The sequence below is a fragment of the Balaenoptera physalus genome (assembly GCF_965194825.1).
Source record: "Balaenoptera physalus genome assembly, chromosome: 13".
Lineage (NCBI taxonomy): Eukaryota > Metazoa > Chordata > Mammalia > Artiodactyla > Balaenopteridae > Balaenoptera > Balaenoptera physalus.
In genome coordinates this window covers 7690268-7712093 of record NC_138892.1, presented here as the reverse complement: position 1 = coordinate 7712093, position 21826 = coordinate 7690268, and the positions used below count along the sequence as shown (strand labels likewise).

The window sequence follows — 21826 nt, the reverse complement described above, 5'->3', positions numbered from 1 at the left end:
CCTGCGGCGTGTGGGATCTTAGTTCCCTGACCAGGGATTGAACCTGTGTCCCCTGCATTGTAAGGCAGTTTTTTACCACTGCGCCACCAGGGAAGCCCCAGAAGTTTAACTTTTAAAGAAGCTTCTAAATTATTTGCAAAGTGGTTGTACCATTTTACATTCCCACCAGCAGTGTATAAAAGTTACTAATTCCTCCACATCTTCGGTAACACGTGGTATGGCCTGTCTTTTTAATTTTAGCTATTTTTAAAATCATTTATTTTTTTTCCCAAATGTTCAATTTGATTTAACTTAAAAAAAAAAAAGTTTATTTATTTATTTGGCTGCGGCAGGTCTTAGTTGCGGCATATGGACTCTTAGTTGCAGCATGCAGGCAGGATCTAGTTCCCTGACCAGGGATTGAAACCAGGCCCCCTGCATTGGGAGCACGGAATCTTACCCACCGGACCACCAAGGAAGTCCCTTAATTTTAGCTATTTTAATAGGTGTGCTCATTGTGGCTTTAGTTTGCATTTTCCTAATGACTAATGATGTTGAACATCTTTTTATGTGCTTATTTGCCATCGATATATCTTCTTTTGATATAGTCAAATCTTTTCCCAATTTTGTACTGGGTTGTTTGTTTTCTTTCTTTCTTTCTTTCTTTTTGGCTGTGTTGGGTCTTTGTTGCTGCACGCAGGCTTTCTCTAGTTGCGGTGAGCGGGGGCTACTCTTCGTTGCGGTGCGCGGGCTTCTCATTGTGGTGGCTTCTCTTGTTGTGGAGCACGGGCTCTAGGTGCGCGGGCTTCAGTAGTTGTGGCACATGGGCTCAGTAGTTGTGGCTCACGGGCTCTAGAGCGCAGGCTCAGTAGATGTGGCGCACGGGCTTAGTTGCTCTGCGGCATGTGGGATCTTCCCGGGCCAGGGCTCGAACCCATGTCCCTTGCATTGGCAGGCAGATTCTTAACCACTGCGCCACCAGGGAAGCCCTGTTTGTTTTCTTATAATTGAGGACTTAAAAAAATTGAGATATAACTGACTTTTTTTTTTTAAGATTTATTTATTTATTTTATTTATTTTTGGCTGCATCGGGGCTTAGTTGCAGCACACAGGATCTTTGTTGAGCATGCGGGATCTTTCGTTGTGGTGCGCGGGCTTCTCTCTAGTTGTGGTGTTTGAGTTTTCTCTTCTCTAATTGTGGCACGCAGGCCCCAGGGCGCGTGGGCTCTGTAGTTGTGGTGCACAGGTTCCAGAGCATGTGGACTCGGTAGTTTGCCGCACACAGGCTCTCCAGTTGAGGCATGAGAGCTCAGTAGTTGTAGCACGTGGGCTTAGTTGCCCCGGGACATGTAGGATCTTAGTTCCCTGACCAGGGATTGAACCTACATTGTAAGGCAGATTCTTTACCACTGGACCACAAGGGAAGTCCCGAGATATAACTGACTTTCAAAATTATGTTAATTTCAGGTGTACAGTGTAGTGATTTGATATTTGTATATACTGTAAAATGGTATAATTGAGTTTTGAAAGTTCTTCATAGATTCTCTATAAAAGCTCTTTTACAAAGACTGTATTTTGCAAACATTTTCTCCCAGTCTATAGCTTGTCTTTTTATTCTCTTAACAGTATCTAAGGGAAGTTTTTAATTGTGATGAAGTCCAATTTATCAGTCTTTTCTTTTATGGATCATTCTTTTGGAGTCATATCTAAGAAATCTTTGCATAACTTAAGATCACAAAGATTTTCTCTTGTTTTTTTTTTTTCTTCTTCTATTTTTTGGCTGTGCAGCATGCAGGATTTTAGTTCCCAGACCAAGGATCAAACCCGCACCCCCTGCAGTGGGAGCGCTGCATCTTAACCACGGGACCACCAGGGAAGTCCCTCTTTTGTTTTCTTTTAAACATTTTATAGTTTTAGTTTTACATTTCTGCCCTCTGGATATCTCTGTGGCTCCGTGAAGGGGGTCATCTGCACTTGCTGTTTCCATGGCTTTATGCCCTCGCTCCTCCGCTCAGGAGTCTTGTTTCTTTTCCCATCTCCCTGCCCACCGGCTGGAGCCCCTCAATGTAGAGTCCAGGTGCCATCGTACCAGCCCAGCCTGAAGTACTTGGCATGTGTGCTGGGCCATAGCTCCTCCCCCATGAGCTTCTATCAACCCTCTGAAGAGCCTTCCGGGGCTGGATAGGGGCCTCCTCCGGCTCACTGACTTTCCTTCTGCCGTGGATCTGATCAAGGTGTTGAAGTCATAATGACCTGGGTCTGTCTTCCACTCCACTTTTCTACCACTAGAAGTCTCCCTGTCCTCCAGCAGGCCCTTGCCCAGGGCCCAGGTCAGGACCTCGCACAGAGGAGGGGCTCTGGGGAGGTTTGCTGATTGAATGTGTGAGAGAACTCTCACTATCTCTGCTCCTAGCCACAGATGCGGCAACCTGGGCATGAGAGACTTAACTCTCACATTGGAGGTTAGATCCCAGCTCGCCATCTGGGCTATGGGGCCCATGATGTGGCCTTGAGGACTTCTTCGACCTCATCTTGTGCTGCTTGCCTGTCTCTTGTTTACTGCTGGCCTTTTCATTCCCTGAGCACACCATACTCTTTTCTACCTCGCCCTTGCGAGTGGCTGACCTCTCTTCTGCTCTCCCTGCCAATTCTCTTGTAATTCAGATCGCAGGCTGAAAGCCCCCTCCTTGGGAAGGTCCGCCTTCCCCCGACTGCCCAATCTCAAGGGGCCACTTGCTCACTAGCTACCATCACCAGTTTTGATTGTCTTAGTGGAACATCCTCACCATCTGACAAATTCTTCACTTATTATTTGTTTGTGGTTCCTAGAACATCACTTCAGGAAGATGCCTGGAACAGTGTCCAGCACTTAGGGGGTCTCCATGTTGAATGTTGAATGATTTACTGGAGTCAGTTAGGGCAGAGCCAGCCTCAGGACCCGGATGTCCAGGTGGCTGGACCAGGCCTCTTCTCCTGCTTGGCCTCACCAACCCTGCCACAGGCCAACAGTATTCTGATCAGGTCCTCATGCCTGCGGGGGTCTCGGCTGGTAGCGCTATGGTCCCACCCAGGGATCAGCCCATCACTCTTCTCTCCCCTCCCTGGGGAAGGTGTCACAGCACAGGGTCCTCCAGGGCCCTCACCAGGGCTCAGGATCCAGTGGGGCAGGAAGAGGTGCTGACGTAGGGACCAGCCCAAATGGCCTAGCTGGACAGGCGCCTAGCCTCACTCCCTCTTGTACAAATGGGACAGATGTCAAGAGGGGAGAGAGATATTTGAGGTTACACAGAGTCGGCAGCTGTGAGGACCCACTTCTCTTGCTGGCAGTGAAATTCCCCAAATTAAAACCCAGAAAATCAGCAGGTTCCTGTCGCCCAGGGCCTTGGAGACTTCCTGGCTGGTCCCAGCCTGTCCTTAGGCCCTGCCCACTCAGGACTTGGCTGAAGTGGCCAGACCCAGGGAAAGGAGGAGGGAGGGCAAGAGTGTGCCCCTCCACCCCATGACTCACTTGGGGGAAGTGGCAGTGAGGGGACCAGACAGTGGCATCCCCTTGGCCCAAGGGCGGGCGCTGACTCAGGCAAGCAGTGACGAATGGAGAAGGGTTCTCCGGCCACCATGACTCACCCCTACCCACCCATCTGTTCTCCAGGAGAAGCTATTTTGAGGGTGATCAGTATACGTCCCAGGACGCTGCCTTGCTGGGGGACGAGCAGCTTCCCGCTCTTGCAGAGGGCAGACTGGGGGCCGGCCTAGTGTCTGCTCTGAGAATGGAGTTTCCTTTTCCGCCCCAGCCTGATCCCGCTGTTGGCAGGGTTGGGTTTCGACCTGTTTGCTGATTCAAGGAAGCATCCTGGACTGGGTTGGCTGCTGGTGTTTGAGGATGAATGATTATGGCCCTGATGATGAAATGGTACTTGTCATTTATTCTGGGCCAGCTACGGTGCTCAGCATTTTCCACTCACTGTTTCATTTAATCTTCACGAGTAGGTGTAATTATTATACCCATTTTAGAGGTGAGGGAACTGAGACGCCTGAGTAGGTGGAGTGGGTGCTTGACGTCCCCCAGCTCAGGAGCGGCAGGGCTGGGATTAGAATCCTTGTTTTCTCAGGGAGCAGAGTCTAGACTCTTCCCTGATGGACGCCCTCCTGACACGTTCCCTGGGGAGGGGACTTGGTCTTGCTTTTCTCCTTCCTGGCTCTTCTTCGCCTCCTGATCCCTGGGCTCCCAGGCCCCCTGTGTACACCTCTCCTGTAACTGCTGTCCACCTGTGCTCCCAGGGCAGGCAGTGGGTGCTCAGGGAGTGTTTGTGAATAAATGAGCCTTTTTTCCAAGGAACTCTGAGTCTACCAGAATGTTCTTTCTCCCCTTACCCCCAGGTCTCCCGCTGCACCGCTTCAGAGCCAGCAATTGGTGAATAAATGGAGGCAAGAACGTATGAATGAATCATTTCTGTGCCTGAGCCATGGAGAATTTGGAGGTTTGTTCAAACCTGGACTCTCTGTTCTTTCAGCTGGAGGGGCTGGCCGGGAAGGTGATCTCGGCACCTGAGCTGGGCCTCCCCCAGGCCTGTCGGTTCCCTCGCACGTGCACAGGGAGTGGGTATGGGTGAGTGGGTATGGGGGAGTGGGAGTGGCTATGGGCCCCTACTCTGGTAGAACCTGTGCGAGGTGTTTTATTTATATTAACATAAATAGGAATGAGTATGTGAGGGGACCTGGGGCCCACAGGCAATGGGCAACCTGTGCACAGGGACACTGAGACAGGCTGGGCTTCTCCCTGCCAGGGCAGAGGAAAGGGAGACCTCTGTCAGGGCCTGGGCATCCTGGACTGGGGCCTCTCTCTCCTCGACAGGCTCTGTTGGAGGAAGCGGCCCATGGAGGGGCCAGACATCAAGGGCTCCTGGGACCTTGTGCAGATGTGGGATGTCTGGCCTGAGAGCTTCTAGGCTCAGTTCACACACTTGGGTGGGGGGGGATCGGTGTTGGCCTGTTTGGGGGGTGAGGGGCCTGAGGAAACGCCGGTCCTTTTGATGCCCCAGAAGAGCTGCTTGCCCCCTGCCCCAGCCTGGATGGAGGTGGCATCCCCCAGGCCTGTCACCTCTCCCACACCCAGTGGCAGCCCTCCCCCACCGCCCCCACAGTGGCACTCTTCCATAGCAGTTACCGTAGTTTTATACATGAAAAGGTCACACATGGGTCAAAATCTCAGCTTCCCCACTTACTAGTTTTATGAATATTGCAGGTAATCTAACCTGGAGCCCATTTCTCAGTTGTACCATGGAGATAATACCTGTTATCACCAGGTTGTTGTGAGGGTAAAATAAGATTCAACAAATACCTAGCTGACATCTTCAACCCATGGGCCTTGCGAGGCTGATGTGCATCACTGCTGGGGAGGGGGCACCAGGTACCAAGGAAGAGGGAGGAGACGCTGATTTCCTCCCTAGCCCTGGGCTCAGGCAGGCCATGTCACCCCTGAAACAGCTCCGGAATTGCCCAGCCAAGAGAAGGGTCGAGAATCTAAGCACCAGGTTTTTGGACAGAACCTGACCTAGGTAGGCTCTTCTCATCTTTGCCCACTCCTAAGGGTCTAGTGGTCTCTGATGGCCAAATACTAGACGGAGAGCAGGCTGGAGGCTGATCCCTCCCTTGGCTGCGGCTGCGATTCCATGAAGAGGTGTGTCCTGTTCTCACCACCTGTCAGCAGAGGGAGCGGGGGCAGTTCCCAACCTCATGGAACCTGCTTCCAGTGTGGAAAAGGCCCTGTGGGAGTGGGCACCCTGAAGTGTCCTGTGTTGAGGGGAGAGGTGGTAAAAGGGGGCCTGTGACACTCTGCCTACCCAGGGGTCAGGTGAGGATGACCAATCGTTTCGTGAAGTTAACAGGGGCTGGGTCACTCCAACTCTCCCTATCCCAAAAGGGGCCCCAGAAACAAAACAAGCAGGGAGCAAGCAGAAGGTTATTATATATCATGCTTTTAATACAAACTTAAAAAAATCTGGAACAATATAAACTGTACAGATTTGATCAATCTTTTTGTTTTGTTTTTAAACTAAATCTCTAAACACACCAATGTTCCATTCCAAAATATTGCACAACATTCTGAATACAAAACGCTTGATTGTATTCCTCCTTCACTAAAGAAAACAAATTCATTACCCTGCTCCCCCCGAGCTCCTCTCCATGTTGCCTCAGTGCCCCCCTTCCCATCCCCAGGGGTCAAACTAGAGAATCTACAGCGCACTGCATTGAGAAAAAGACATCATTCTGGACTAAAAGTTTACTTTCTTTACAAGACGATCCACCTTTTGACTTGTTCCTGGGAAAGAGGGGTAGAGAGAGAGAGGATGGGGAAAGGGGAGAAATAGGTTTTATTCTTTTTTATTTTAAAGTTTGTTTTTCCTGAAAAAATATCTTTCTCTCCTCTTAAGAAAAAATCTTGAAAAGAAAAAAATTACTTTTACGTTAGAAATATACATATATTATATATACCTCTTACATTTTACAAATGTAGCAAATTATTCAATACAAACGGACACCAAAAAATGTAAAAAATAAAAAAAAAAGTTTTCCTACGAAACCAGGTAAATTAGTGCAGATTTTTGTTTTGTTTTCTTAAAAAAAAAATAAAATTGAAGCAAAAATGCCTAGATTTGAGACAGACAGACTGAAGTGGGCGCAAGAGCCCAGCACAGGAGTCATGTTCCTGATCACACATTTTTCTTCGTATTTCAAAAGACACTAAGGGGTTGGTCTCCCCCTCCCTGGATGTGGTGAGGAACAAGCCGCCCAGGGTGTGGTGGGTGCCTGTGTGCATGAGTGGAGGAAGAGGGGCTGGAAGGGGGCATAAGGCGGCATCCAACCTTTCCCAGAGAGCAGCCTGGGCCTGTCACCTGTGCGGGAGCTGAGGGCAGGGAGAGGGTGGCCCAGACTGGGCCGGCCCCTGAGAAGTCTAGGGGGGACAGACGGTGCCGGGCCGAGGAGCCAGGGCATCGCCCCGTGCGGGGAGGTAGAGCTGGTGCCCACTGCAGGGAGAGGAGGCTGGCAGTGTCCGTCTGGGCCGGATCCGCTGCCACAGCAGTTGCCCACTTGGGGTCGCTGGGGAGGAGAGGGTGGGGTGCCAAAGGCTTTGGTACTTTCTGGTGATGGGGGCCCTGATGCTACGTGCCCACTTGCCAAAGCGTCATGGCGTGGAAGCTAGCCCACGAGGGTTGGGTCAAGGTAACTTCTCTCCAGCAGAGGTGGGGAGGGCTCTTCAAGAATCCAGACACGCCCCCTGCCCTGGCCAAGCGCCTGTCCAACCCAGCCTGCTCGAGATCATTCCTCACAGCATCGGGCCCAGTTGGGCCCATCGGGCCTGGGTCGGGCAGTGAGGGGATGGCAAGAGGTACCAAAAGTTTCTCAAGCAGGCAGGGGAAGAAATGTATTAAAGCAACATCTACAGCCAAAAGACCAAAGTCCCAATTCAAGGCTTTGGACTACCCACTACAGGCACTCACCCAAAACTCCCACCCCCCAGGGCGCTCAGGTGAGCGTTTCCCACCCTGGGCTAAGGTCACACAATAGGAGGGTCCGAATCCAGGGACTTCTCTTAGGTATCAGAGGCTGGGTATGCCCTCAGCCCCTCACTGCTAACCTTTTTTTTTTTTTGGTCAAAAACAAACAAAAGTGCAGATCCCTCCGCAGTCTGGAAACCAGTTCCTTGTGCAGTGCTTTCCTCTGGGAGCGTCAGGCTCAGCCACAGTCTCGCGCCGCCACGTGAAGCACCCCGCAAAAGGACTGACAACCCACCCCCAGTGCGTTCCCCACCCTCACACATAAATAAACACTTGCTGCAACCCGGAACCACATCCAGAGGGGAAGTTTCACATGGCTCGGAATCCTTTAAAACAGGAGAGCAAATCACGCACGCACGCATGCACTCACCCCACCTCCCTACCCACGAACTCAGGCCCAGGAAAGGAGGGGCTACATGAGAGAGGCCACATGTGCCAATGGCTGGGTCTCCAGGGCCTCGGTGATGGTCTGGGCCAGGTGGGAATGGTGGCATGGGGCCACAGGACAGAGATGAAAGGGACACCAGACAGAGTGCTAACCTCCCTGGAGTCACAGACTTCAGCTCTAGGGGGAGGGTGGCAAGTGGCCAGCTGGCAGCTCCCTAGGGCCCAGGCCTGAGAGGAAGCGGGGGCTGGAGTCAGACCTATCTGGGTGGCAGGGCCCGAGAAGGCCTGCTGAGGTTGGATGGCTTTGAGTGAGAGGACAGCTGGGTGATGACGGCAGTGACACGGGGCAGTCTCTCCCTATTCTGAGGAGGGCCAGGCCCCAGCCGCGGTTCTTCCTTCCCTGTGAGCTGGGACACACCAACCCTAAACCAGGCGTGTGAAGGAGGGAGGGAGCAGGGAGCAGCAATTCACATCTGGACCATTCTTAGCACAGGAAGCCACTAATTAAAGATGTTATATAGAAAACTACATGTAAAAAAGAAAAAAAGAAAAAGAAATATAAAACCCAAACCAACCAGATAAATCAGAGGCAGGCAGGAGAACAGCAGGGGGGCTGAGCTAAACACGGTTCGGTGCTTCAGGAGCCCCCTCCCACTCCATGCCTGGGCTGGATCTTGTTTCTAGAAGTTAAGAGTGAGCAGATTGGAAATCTTTTTGTGTATTTTTCTTTTCCTCTTTTTTTTGGCCTTTCCTTTCCTTTCTCTTTTCTGTGGTCTTGGGTGCTCCTGGCCCCACGGGCAGGTGGGCGGTCAGTTGGCCAGCACGACGGGCTGAAACGGCTGGCTGGGATACTGCATGGTGTTCAGGTTGTAGCTGAGGCCTTCCACGAAGGGCGTCTTCTCCAAGAAGAGGCTGTTGGCGCCCCCTCCAAATACCTGGGCCATGTCGAAGCTGCTGCTGTTGCAGGTGCCAGCCCCACTGCCCCCGAAGGGGGCCGGGGTGCCACTGCCCTGGCCATCGGCCCCATCACAGAAGAGGCTGGGAGAGCCACCGTCGTTGTACACGAATTCCTTGGCATTGGGTGAGAGCTGGGACTGAGGGGCTGGGTTGGTGGCGATGAAGTTCAGTGAATGCAGAGACAGAGAAAGGCTCTTCTGCTTCAGCAGGCTGTTGGTGGGAGAGCGGGCCATGCGGGGCTGCTGCGGGGGGATCTGCTGGCCACTTGCCCCGCCCCCGGCCCCCCCACCCCCACCCGCTGCCCCGCCCCCCTTCTTCATCTTGGTGGAGCCAAACTTGGTGGCTGCAAAGGAGGCGGTGGTGAAAGTGATGGGCTGAGTGGAGCGGGGCATGAAGGTGGGGCTGGGCGACTGGCCAAAGGACGGTGACGGGGAGTTGGACAGGGAGCTGTCCTGGCTGCCGATGGGCACAAACACCTGGGCATCGGGATTGAAGCTGCTCTTGATCTCCTTGTCCAGCTCTGGGGCAACACAGCCCTCGCTGTCATCCAGGTAGAGCACTTTCACAGCCCCCTTCTCACCAATCTGGTAGGACACCTCGAAAGGGTCGATCCAGACGCTCAGCTCCTCGGGCACGTTGGCCCGCACATCCTCCACCGCCAGCCCACTCCGCTTGGCGGCCAGCTCCACCACGGGGTCCACTATCTCCCCGATGTGGACACAGCGGAAGCCAGAGCCCTTCAGTGGCTTGTCAGGGTACCAGTGGCCTTCATATTTCTTTTTCAAGAGTCGCTCTAGCTCCTCACCAAACAGGTCTGCCCGGCGCCGGGGCAGCTTGTTGTACAGGTAGGAGATGATGAAGTTCAGGGCCACTTTGATCTCCAGCTGCATCGTCCTTTCCTAGGCAGAGATCAGCACAGGCACGTGCACAAGCCAAGGACAGTGGTAGGAAATGTAAGGTGGGCAGCCTTGGGCTCCAGACAACGCTGAAAAATGAGAAAGAAAGGCTTCATGAGTAGATATGCAGAAAGCCAGGGGGGATCAGACAGAAAAGCACCAACTTTGGATCACATAGCCCCAGGGTCCCATTTCTGCTCCACTAGTGACAGGTTTATATGTGTGACTGTGGGCAAGTCACTTTTTTCTGAGCCTTAGTTTCATCAGTAACATGAAATTTTAGTCGGCACTTGATAAATATTTTTAAGTACTTCTAAAGAAATAGGGGTACTGTGGTTTCCACTATTTTGAGAATTCAGGTCACTTTATGAGTGACACCAAAAAAATCGAGCTCCTAAATCAGATGGAGAAGGGAAGGCTCTTGCTAACTTGTCTCCGCAATATCTCGGTGAATTCCCACTCCCAAACTGTCACAGGCCAAGACAGGAGTTTAAAATCTTTAGTTTCAACCCCTTAAATGGAAAGGGATACAGGTCACTGAACAGGAAGCAGCACTGCCAACTTTTCACGGGAGGCTGGGACTCCAATCACATCCAATTTGTCATCCTGAACTCCCTGGGTGTGCATGTGCTCTGGCTCACTCTGGGTTTGCAGAGCTGATTCTTTTGCAGAACAGTGTAACCAAGGCGAGCATTTCCACCCAGACAGCCTCCAAGAATGGAGACTGGGGCATGATCCCCAGGAAAAAGTCAAGACCTATCACAATCAGAGGCATGGACCAACAAGGAAACTACTGACTAGGGGCTGCCCTAGGGAAGCAGAGGAAAGGAGAGGGAAACGGGCCCTGTAGGCCAACAAAGCCTTAAGAGCAGTACTGGTGTGGCCTGAGGGAAATCTCTATAGTTTCTGGCTAGAGTGTAGGTGATGAGGCGGGCAGAGAGAAGAAATTTTCCATCACCCTACAGCCTCCAGCTGGGGACCCATCATCACTCAGTCTCCCAGGGACTGTCTGACCACCTGTCCTTGGTACCAGACCAGATTTATCACGTGTTTGGAGATCCCTGGAGAGAAGGCAGCCCAACATAAACACTCAGCTTGTTATTTTGGGATTCTCTCACAGCCAGATCCACAGAGGTCAAAAAGGCTTATTCCTGAGGTCTGCGCCAGCCTCATTTCTCAGGAAGATGATCTGTGAGGTCCTGAGAGCCAGTGATCCTAATTGCCTCACTTTCTCCAAAAGGACAGATCCAGGCTCATGACATGGGAGAACTGAACTGAAAAGGGCCATCTTTGAGGGCCGACAGAGCCAGAACATGTTCCTAACCAGACCTCTGGGTGAGAATGTGCTGCTGAGCTCAGCACAGAGACAAGACTGATCCACGATCCGTCAAGGCCACCTTTTGTCCCTGGAGCTGGATTTTGATTAAAATCCCTTCTGGGTCCAGCACACAGTATCCAGGTGCTAATTCTAGGCTTGAGGATCTTGAGCTTTCTGAACACCTGACCCAACTTGCTACACTGTAACTCTAAGGCCTGGGACCATGGCTCCCCAGGGCGTTTCAAGGATGGAATCCTCAGGCAAAGCTCTCCGGGGTGAATATCAGAGAAAACGCACTGGGTTAATGTGGAGTATCTGATGACACTGGCCATGTCTAGCCCCACCCTCACTTCAGGTCTGAGTAGACAAAGGGTCACGTGGGGCATCAAAAGTAGTGCCACGAGCATGGCCTCTCCTGAGCCCGCCACAGGGAGGCTCAGGATTCAGGTGACTCTTTTCTCCCCATCTATCCCAGCCTCCAATACAGACAATCTCCACGTGTCTTCAGATGTCTATTCCTGGTCGCCAAAGATCAATTCCAGGGTCCTTCTAGGTTTAAAGAGAAGAAGAATGATAAAGATAAGGAGCTTTCTGTTTATGAGGATTGGATTCATCACCAGATGCAAAGATAGCCACCAGGACCATGGGCCTCCCCTGAAGAACGAAGGTCTGTAAGGGCCACAGTGGCCCACTAGAAGTGTTCAACACACAGGAGACTAAAAAGTTGTAAAGAAAGTTGGCACTGGTTCCCAAGAACGGGCCTGGAGTTAAAGACAGTGTCTTCAAAGTATTTTTGAAAAGTAAAACTTGAACATGACATATGACCCTTCTCCCAAGGCACCACATGGCCTCTTGGCATGCCACACGGTCCAAAGGGCTCCTGCACCCTGCTATGCCTTCTCAAACTCTGCTGCGTAACTGCCTTCTAAATCACCTTCCCTGAACAGTTCAGCCTCAGAATGGGAGCATTTTAAATGCAGGCCAAAGTCATTGGGAAATAAGCCTCCCACCCCAAAATACAATAGAATCACTGTCATCAGCCCTGCCTAGCTAACCATTTTCTGCAGCATTAGCAACTAAAGCTGCACGCCAGGGGCTTCCCTGGTGGCGCAGTGGTTAAGAATCCACCTGCCAATGCACGGAATATGGGTTCGAGCCCTGGTCTGGGAAGATCCCACATGCTGCAGAGCAACTAAGCCCGTGCGCCACAACTACTGAGCCTGCGCTCTAGAGCCCACGAGCCATAGATACTGAGCCCGCGTGCCACAACTACTGAAGACCGTGAGCCTAGAGGCCGAGCTCCACAACGAGAGAAGCCACCGCAATGAGAAGCCCGCGCACTGCAATGAAGAGTAGCCCCCGCTCGCTGCAACTAGAGAAAGCCTGCGCGCAGCAGCAAAGACCCAACGCAGCCAAAAATAAATAAATAATAAATAAATAAATTTATTAAAAAAAAAAAAAAGCAGCACACCAATTTATACCTCAGTGATGCTGCTGCACAAATCAGAAGTAGATAATGCCACCTTCGCTTCTTCAGCTGGAGAACAGGCCAGGCCAGATGGCTGTGGGGTGGAACCTTACAAAAACGCCAGACAACCAGAATGAGATTTTCTGCTCTAGCAGCTCAGGCTCTAATTTTGACTTCAAGAAGCTTACGTACGGAACAGAGGATTAAAGCACTGGTGCTGTCTTTAACTAAAGATAGGAGTGACCACTCACATCAGTTTCTTCATTTTTTTAAGGCTACTGGACAAATTCTAGAGCTTATATATTAAATATTCATACAATGTGGTAAAATTAGATAGCTTAAAAATAACCACCCTTCAATAAAAGGAACAAGTAGATTCAAGTTAAGCCGCAGGAGAGGACTCAAAGACTTTCTCCAACCCTGACTCAGGCACAAAAGGCCAGAAATGTGGCAAAAAGAAAAAAAAAGGCTAAGTGCTTAACAACAGCAAAATCTGCCTTTTGTCAATATATTAAAAAGTTGCAAATATGAGAGTAAAATTCTGTCCCCTTTTATTTAGAATCTTATCCTCCTTCATTTGCTTTACTTCCAGCAACAAGGTTCATCCTGGATTCAGATCCCTGTGTTGAGTTTTAAAGGAGTAAGTGCTCAAGAGAATGTCAAAAAAGGGGGAAGAAAGAAGCTGGAAGGAGGCTGCAAGTCAACGATATGGTAAATGGAGACGCCACAGAACTGCTGACAAAAACTTAAAGGACGGTTTTTAGGAAGAAAAAGTTGTTTTAAAGGGGAAAAGGAAGGATAGTGAGGGAACCCCCTGGGCCCCCAAACCCTGAGCACCTGTAAAATATTCAGGCACCTCAAGCCTTAACATCCAAATCATAGGACAATCAAGCACTACCAGATTCAAATGAGTGTGAAAAGAGGACTCAGGGTCCTCAATTTTGACAAGGCCAGTAGGTGTCACAGACCGGGTGCTGGGCAGTGGGAGCCCGGCTCTGGCGGGACAGGGGGTGGCCCCACCACACTGGTCCCGGAGGCAGACGGGTGGGTGTGGTTGAAAGGCTACCAGGACTTGTGCCAACTGACTGCACCACCCCGCCCAGTGTCCCACACCATCTCCCCGAAACATGGACTGTGCAAGCCCAAGTCTGACTACAAGACTCCCTGCGACTAAGAGGGCCCTTTTGGGAATTCCCTGGAGGTCCAGTGGTTAGGACTCCATGCTGACTGCCGACGGCCTGGGTTCCATCCCCGGTCGGGAACTAAGATCCCACACAACCCCGCTGGGCGGCCAAAAAAAAAAAGGCCCTTTCTAGGGCTCTCCAGCTTCCTCTTAAGCCAGGAAGACTTGACTGAACCCCAACATACACGGGGAGGCCGGAGGCAAAGGTGCACTCTGCGCTCTGGGAATTGTAGTCTTCAGAAACCTCACGCTCGGGTCGGAGCAAACGACCTACTTTCTCTGCACACTACACTTCCCTGCGTACTTTGCGAAGACTCAGCCGGGGAACTACGCATGCCCGGTAAGGGGACCTGGCGGAGGGTGGGAGAACCGAGGAAAAGTTTCCGATGCACATGCGCGCTGTGGCAGACTGACGCCCCCCCCCCCTCCCCCGCCCACCGCCTAATACATTTTATATAAATTCTACCCATAAGGCCTACTCCCCGTATTGTGTCGCCCACCATATCCAGGTCTCGGCTTCCCGGAAAAACTGAACTTTTTTTTCTTCCTCTCTCTTCACTGCCTCGCAAGACCGTTGAATTAACGAACAGCTTCTAATGAGTTTTTCTGGGTGAAGGCGGTAGGCTGGGATAGATAGGAGTCACATCCCTCCCCCTCCCCAACCCCCTGCCACTTAATCTGTATTCCTTGGGCTGGGTGGTTTCCCTTTGGAGTTGCTGTAGGGACGGTGGATTCAAAGAGAAAAGAGCCTTTTCACTTAACGCCCAGCGGGCTCCGCTGTAGCACCTCACAACCAGGAATGGAACGGCAGGAATAAACCCAGTTCTCCCGTCCTCTCGGCCAAAGGAATTCCCAGTTTTAAGCTGCGGGGAGGCGCTGGGCCGACAATCAGAAGGCCCGACGCCAGCAGGGCCCAAGCCTCACCCCTCTTCTAATCCAAGTCCGAGTAACCAGACCCGACTAGGTAATGGGAAAGAGTTCCCGGACAGGGAAGGAAAAACTGTACATCTGACAACATTTTCTAATACTTAAAATTGTTTGTGAGTCTCCTCGCACTGCAAGGCCTGCTCTATTGACTAGACTTACCAGATCCTCGGCAAAGCTCCCCTGCAGGGTGTTAAACCTCCCTAATCCTTCCTCCCACACAAGCTTCTCTCCCCCTCCGCTTAAGAGGGGGATGGGGGCAGGCACCCAAGAAAGCAATAGGGGTGTTTTTCTGCTGTTAAATCAAAGATGAGGGACCCACTCCCAGGGTAGCGTGGGTAGGAAGAAGAAAAAAAAGGTTAGATACTGAGCAGACACCCGGGACCCCCCTCGGCTAGCCCACGAGTTGACGCCTACTGTGTGGGGTTCTGGTTCCTCTAGGGGGTGGGAAAGGGCTGCCAGCTGCCCCTCCTCTCTCTGTTCCCTCCTCCTCCCCCTCCCTTTCTGGTCAAGGGCACAGTCCATCCTCTGGACAGGAGCTTAGGAGTAAGGCTCTTCCTCCCAGGCACCTCACTCACCAGGGTCAACCAGAATCCACTCACTGATACTGCTGTAAGGGTACTTTTTTCCGCCCAGTTTTCCCATAAAACACTAATGAGGATAAAGAGCTCAAGCCAAATGGTAAATTCTGGCTCGGCGGCCAGAGGACAGTCACCACTGACCGGTCCAAAAGGGGGGGTGTCCACCCTCCATCCCTCAGGCTCCACAGGGCCAAAAATAAACCCTATTAATTATTACCACTCTCCTTCTCCGCACACGGGAAAAGCAGAAAAACAAGGCCTGGATCCCCTTCCTTCTTCTGATTTTATTTAATGGTGGTGGGAGTTATGTTTTCGCGGGGAACGAGGAAAATCTAGCGACTCTCTAGGATATGAAGAACGGAGGGAAAAGGGAGGAAATGCACCGCACCCAGGAGGTGGCCACACTTGGAACAGGAAAGAAAGGGGCTCTGGGATACCCCAGGATGAGAGCACACGTGAGGAAAAGAAGAGCACGGGGAAAAGGTGGGGTCCAGTGGAGAGGTGGAAGGGGAAAGGAAAATGTTGGCCAGGTGTAAAGGGGGGGGGGGCGACAGCAACGTGGAGCGTCCACCAAAGCGGAGAGCGGGAGTGGGGCGGGGGTGGGGGAAGGCGTCGGGCCTGTTGGGTCTCGGGGGGGGGCCCCCGCCCGCACGCCCCTCACTCACTCACTCGGGTCTCCGCGGCGGCGGGGCGGTGTGCCGGTCGCGGGGCGGCTTCTTCCTCCAGGGTGGTCCTGGGCGCGGGGCGGAGGTCGCTCTCCCTTCTCGGGAGCCGATGTGTCCTTTTCTTCGTTGAGGATGGGGGAGCGAGTGAGGTGGGTATGGGCTATGACTCTCAATAATAATTTTTTCAGCTTTTTGGAGGTCGAGCTCAGCGGCGGGGGACAGAAGGCGCGCGGGCCGGCCGGCGGCGACGGCACGGAGATGGAGGACCGGAGGGTGGCTCGTGTCGCGGGGCGGAAGACGGTCCCGGCTGTGGCCAGCGGACGGTCTTGCCCTTCTGGCCCCGCGTCGCCCGAGCCACTCGCTTCTCTCCGCCGACGACCTGCACCTTCCCGCGCCCCGGCCCGAAGTGAGCAAAGTCAATGAAAAGTTTCACCCTTAGCAACCCTGCGCACGGATCCGGCTTCCCCACCCCTGCGTGATGCGTCCCTCCGCCCTGCAGGGGCGGGGCCGAGCGCCGGGCCGGGACTACTTCCCAGCCGGCGGACTGCTTAACCCCTCAGGGCTCGCGGCGCGCGGCTCCGAATGGAATCCGTGGGTGCCCGGCCACCGCCCTCGTCCCACCCTCGGGCGGCCGCCCTGTTTGTCTCATCACTTAGATCCCGGCTCAAACGTTTGCTGCTTCTGGCCGGCCTGTGTAACGCGGTCCGCCTTCCCTCCCCATCACGACGCTGCTTCGCAGTTATTTTTTTCATGTCCCAAGCCACTCAAATCGTGCTCATCGTGTTAGGTGTTTCCCTAGGTAGACAGCGAGCTCGGGAGGGCAGGGGCCTGGCCTGGGACTCAGTTGCTCACTTTAGGTGTGTTGGCTGAATGGATGTCGCGGGGAAGGGAGTTTCCCCGCTGTATCTTCGGCCCTGCACCTGCCCCGGCGCCGACGGTTCGTATGCTCGTCCGAACCGTCCCCGCAGGCCACCTCGGCGAGTCGCTCCAGCTTTGGAACTCTGACCGTCCGACCTTCCCCGTGGCGCTCGCACCGCCCCAGATACGGTCTCTTCGCGGTTGGGGGAGCTGAGGGGACGACTCGAACTCTGTAAAGGTTTCGGACCTTTATCAACGCGGCTTAGCCCGAATCTTCCGAGCTCCTCGTGCCTCGTCGGGGGACGCGTAACGTCGAGGGAAGGGCGAGGGGGAAACCTGGGCCCGGGCAGAGCGGGAGGAAGAGGGGGCGAGGAGAGGCCGAACGGCCAGGAAAAGGAGCTGAGCGACACATGAACCTTCCGCTTGCCGCCTCTGGCGCCCGTTAACCTCGCGGCGCGGAGAGGGCCAGCGCCGGTTCCACTCAGGCGCGCGAGCCCGTCCCCTGCCCGCTCCGGGCGGGGCTCAGCCCCTCTGCGGACGCACCCGTAGTTTCTCCCAGGTCGGCGACCCCCAATAAGGGCCACCAGAGCCACATTTCTTCTAGTAACAGCCCCCGCCGGCGGGGGTGGCGCCTGCCCGTGCTAGAGGCGCCGCGCTTGCGCACCCGACGATCCCTCGGGCGGCTGACCCAGGTTCGCCGAACCCGGCACCCTCGCGCGCTCGGCGCCCCCCGCCCGGGCTATGGCCACGCGGGCCACTCGGCTACTTTGTGACTGTGCGGGGCGCGGAGTTGGGGGTAGGGAGGCCTGTGCCCAGTGAGGTCATAGGCGGACTGGACTGCCAGGTGGTAAAGCCCGGGGCCGCTGGGAGCTTGCGCCTGGTCTTCCCATCCCTTCTTCAATCGCCCATTCCCCAACTCTCCCCACCCCCGGCCTTTATTTTCATTCCAGACGGTTCCAGCCCAACAGCCGCCAAACCCACGTGGGATAGCGAGATGCGAAAGTTTCCAGCTACGAACGGTTTGCAGTTTTTTTTTTTTTTTTCCTTGATCACTTTTTTTGGCAAGGGCAGAGAGCAACGGTAGCGTGCGGGTTTAAATGCGCTTTCTTTGCTGTAGAGAAACGCTGGACTGGAGGGCAAACTCCAAGGGGACAGAAAAGGGGAGGGAGCCTGAGCCCGAGAGCTCCCATCCCCCACACTCTGAGCGCTTCAGCCCCTGGGGCACCTCAAGGGACTACTTGCTTGTGCGTCAGCGAGTGCCAGAGCGTCACACACACGCCCCCTCCCCCTAGCCCCACTCCGCCCCTCCCCTTCTTTTTCCTCCTTCACCTCGTTCCCCTCCCCTTCCCTTCTCCTCCCCTCCCCTCCCCTCCCCTCCCCCCCTCCCCCCCTCCCCTCCCCTCCCCTCCCCTCCCCTCCCCCCCTTCCCCTCCCCTCCCCTCCCCCCCTTCCCCTCCCCTCCCCTCCCCCCCTCCCCTCGCGTCGCGAGTTCCAACGGGGCAGCGAGACCCGGCCGACTCAGGGTGCCAGAGTACTGGAGAGCTAAAAATATAACCAGTACGTTAGCAACAGCCTTCCCATTGGTGGGGAAGAGGGAGCGGCAGCATCTGATTGGGTGTTCGATCCAACCTCTAGGACGGGGAAGTGGGGGCCGAGAGCCAAGGAGCCTGGGCTTTAGGGAGAGTGCGTTTGCGCATTGGGGCATTGCAAGGGATGCTGGTACTTGTAGTCATTTATTAGAGGCAGCTGTGGAAATAGGTGGGTTTGAATCCCAGTTCCGCCACCAACTGTTTTATCTTGATTTAATGGCAACAAATCTCTTTACATCATCAAACCTGTTTTCTAATCCTTAAAATGGAGATCGTGCGGGGATTAAATATGATACTGTATGTAAAGCCTGTCTCAAATAGGTACTATTCTTGATTAAAAGTCACCGTTCTGGCCAAATTGCATTCTACATGTGCTGTGCTCAGTTCATTGTGTATTTCCCAATAGGAAACCTTACAAGACAGGATGAGAATGGTGAGGGTGAGTTGAAACGAATTCTAGGGTATCACAGTAAGGAGGGATGGAGTCCATATAAGTAGATAAAGGGTATACATTTCCTACCGTTCACTGCAGGCTGTGGGAGAGCGGAGTGAATCCCTGGAAGGAAGGTGTTGAATTTTTGCGCGTTCCTATATTTATTCGAATCTCCCCTGCAGTGCTGAAAACACACCCGCCTTGAGCAATATCACTGAAACAAAACTGAGAAATCCAGCTTCCTTGGTAAATGGGATCCCTGGGTAAAGGGTTAGCATATAAATAGGAAAAAATAAAATAGAGGGGAAAAAGGTAATCATTCTTAACTGCTGATGTCTCCATTTATCATGTGGTGAGGAGGACGTTTTTTCTCTCCCCAACGTGTGATTTCATCTTGCCAGGGCTTAATTGTGAGCTGAATTCCTACTCAAGCATTCCAGAGTCCCCTCCCATTTGGAATAATCATACGTTGAAAGGCATACGCTTTGTTTTCAAAATGGTGAGCTTCAGGAGTAAGCGTGTGCTTGGGGAGAGGGTGGAGGCAGCTCCCCTGTCTGAGAGTAAGCAAGTTATGCCAGATGTTTTGTTGTGACAAGTCAGGCTAGTCATAATTAGCCCCAATTAACTCTCAGGGGTGAGTCACTCTCTCATATACACATGTTGGGGTGAGAAATTTTGTAGTTTCTTTTAAGTTATCCAAGAAAATAGTTCCTCAGTTTGATTCTTCACATCCACTCCTCCAACTGGGCAGGAGCAAAGACAGCCACAACAGAAATTAGCTTTGGAGACGAGTGATTGGATGGATGCCAAGGGCAAACGATTTGCTATGTATTGACCTGATGTGAGTGAATTCTAGTAAACAAGGTAAGTGAACAAACCTGTCTTTGGCTAAGGCACTAAAACTACCGTGTTCAAAGAAAGTATCATTGTAGCCTTGGTGGTGGCAGAGAGGCCACTTGGGGATAGAGTTGATAAGGAACTGAATAACTGGGGAAAGATGGGAACTGGAGACTTTTTTTTTTTTTTTTTTTTAAAGGCAGGAAAATTCCAACCAAGGCAAAGAATCTTTCACCTTTATGTCCTTGCTTCAAACTATAAAGAGCTACAGGTCAAAATATAGTGACATACAATCTCTTTGAAATTTAGTCAGTTGAATTTGATTCCCTGGGAAGTTAATTTTCTTAATTTAGAAGCTGCTAATTGGCAGGCTAAGGTCCACATCTGGTGGATGTATTGCCTTGGCATATACTGACACATTAAAATTTCAAAAATGAGTTGACAGGGACTTCCCTGGTGGTCCAGTGGTTAAGACTTCACATTTCAATGCAGGGGGGGGGGGTGTGTGTTTGATCCCTGGTGGGGGAGCTAAGATCCCACAAGCCTCGGGGCCAAAAAACCAAAACATAAAAAAAAAAAGCAGAAGCAATATTGTAACAAGTTCAATAAAGACTTTAAAAATGGTCCCCATCCAAAAAAAAAAAAAAAAAATGAGTTGGCAACACTTAAAACTTGGGAGATTGCACAAAAATATCTTAATTTGCCACTTGTCCTAAATTCAAAAGATCTGTTAACACTGGGTATTCAAGCTGGCAATTGTCTGGACTTGAACAGCAACTGTCTTCTCTAGACAGGGCCTGTGCTGTCTTGGTCCAAGGTCCCTACCACTCCCTATTGTCCCCCAGACACTGAGGCCCAGTGCCACATACCGTTGATCATCACGCTTTTTTTTTTTTCTTGGCGGCAACGCTCGGCATGCGGGATCTTAGTTCCCTAACTGGGGGTGGAACCCGTGACCCCTGCAATGGAAGGGCAGAGTCTTAACCACTGGGCTGTCAGGGAAGTCCCACCCCTCCCTTTTAATCGCTTATATTATTCACCCAGACTCCTGAATTTGTGACCCCTTTTTCTAATAAGTGTTTTTTTCTTTTTTAGAACAGAATAAATTGAAAATACTGTACACACAGTAAATGTTTCATGAAATTTTTGTTATACGTATGTACTAGGCATGAGAGATTGTTGTGGGGTATGGTGCATCTGGAAGCATTCATGAGATGTTAGGAGCTTAGAAGGAGAAGGTACAGACTTGGCTGGATGATGTGACGGTGGTGGAATGGTATTTCAAACAAAGGAAATAGAGAGCCAAGAAGATGGGCTGTGTGTGAGGAATTCCCTTCAGCTGCCTAATGAACAGCAGAGAATGAATAGAGGAAAACCTGAGGGGTAGGGAAGAGAGGGAACCACATGGAGGATCTTCAATGCTAGAACTTAAATGTTTATCTATGAAGTAAAGGCCCATTGTAAAAGAGCTACCATTTATGATGTGAAGCCTTCCCAGTAAGGGTCAGGCACTTACGAGGTCACATTTAATCCTTACAACCCAAAGAGGGAGGCATTAATATCCTTATTTAATAGATAAGAAAAAAAAACACCGAAAACCTCACTAAAGGTCAATAGCAGATTAGAATTCAAATACAGGACCGATTATAAAGCCCACACATTTCTCTTTATACTTTTTTTTCTTTGGAGCAAGAGCACATGTAAAGTGCAATGTTTAAAGGAGATTAAATTACCATATGTGTACAGAGTATATCTGAGAAGCTGGAAGACACCCATCCTTTTTAGATCCTAGAAATGAATGTATCAAACACTGAATACTTAATAGTAATAATCATAAACCCAGGAAATGGAACCACTTTCTTAGACTGACTATGATGAGTTCAGTTATTTCAACTAGACCTGTGTAGGTAGTGCTTATTTCAACAATGGAGAAAAGCAATAATTTTTAAGCCCATTCTGATTTTTTGTGGCCATACAGTTGGCTGAGATCATTACTCTAATTCTTTTCACAGAACTATATACTATTAGAGGTTAAAATTCAGCTTGTAAGCAATGTTTTCCCAATAGAGAATTTAGTATTATCATTATTCTAATTTTTAAAACTGAAAAGGACTTACTCTAAAGTCCAAGGTAGACGATAACTAAGGATTTGAACTTGAACGCTGTTTATCTAAGGTGTTTTTAACTTATTCATT

At 51.6% G+C, this 21826-nt stretch overlaps 2 protein-coding genes across 10 annotated transcripts in view; one reads left to right on the top strand and one right to left on the bottom strand.

Annotated features, from left to right (window-relative positions):
* TEF (TEF transcription factor, PAR bZIP family member) overlaps positions 1 to 21826 on the top strand; it is a 140806-nt gene that overhangs the window by 37905 nt on the left and 81075 nt on the right. For 5 of the 6 annotated variants that reach the window (XM_082420663.1, XM_082420669.1, XM_082420658.1 and 2 more), the window contains 2 exons: positions 4357 to 4457; positions 4832 to 7748. The exons of the other annotated variant lie outside the window; for it this stretch is intronic. In XM_082420663.1, coding sequence (XP_082276789.1) covers positions 4357 to 4457; positions 4832 to 5010 — 280 coding nt within the window. In that variant the 3' untranslated portion in view covers positions 5011 to 7748. Of the gene's footprint in view, positions 1 to 4356; positions 4458 to 4831; positions 7749 to 21826 lie in introns of those variants that run through there. 6 annotated transcript variants of the gene reach the window in all.
* On the bottom strand, positions 5939 to 18113 carry TOB2 (transducer of ERBB2, 2). 4 transcript variants are annotated; one of them, XM_082420685.1, is made up of 3 exons: positions 15915 to 18113; positions 12575 to 12669; positions 5939 to 9864 (listed from the first exon to the last, which is right to left on the bottom strand). In XM_082420685.1, the coding sequence occupies exon 3, from the start codon at positions 9767 to 9769 to the stop codon at positions 8732 to 8734; it is 1038 nt and encodes a 345-aa protein (XP_082276811.1). In that variant the 5' UTR covers positions 9770 to 9864; positions 12575 to 12669; positions 15915 to 18113; the 3' UTR covers positions 5939 to 8731. The 4 variants fall into 4 exon arrangements, with proteins under 4 accessions (XP_082276811.1, XP_082276810.1, XP_082276809.1 ...); XM_082420684.1 differs by having other exon boundaries at positions 15919 to 18113; XM_082420683.1 differs by lacking the exon at positions 12575 to 12669.

Bases quoted from the DNA above. Each gene is read 5' to 3' on its own strand.
- TOB2 (XM_082420685.1), bottom strand. From the start codon at position 9,769: ATGCAGCTGGAGATCAAAGTGGCCCTGAACTTCATCATCTCCTACCTG.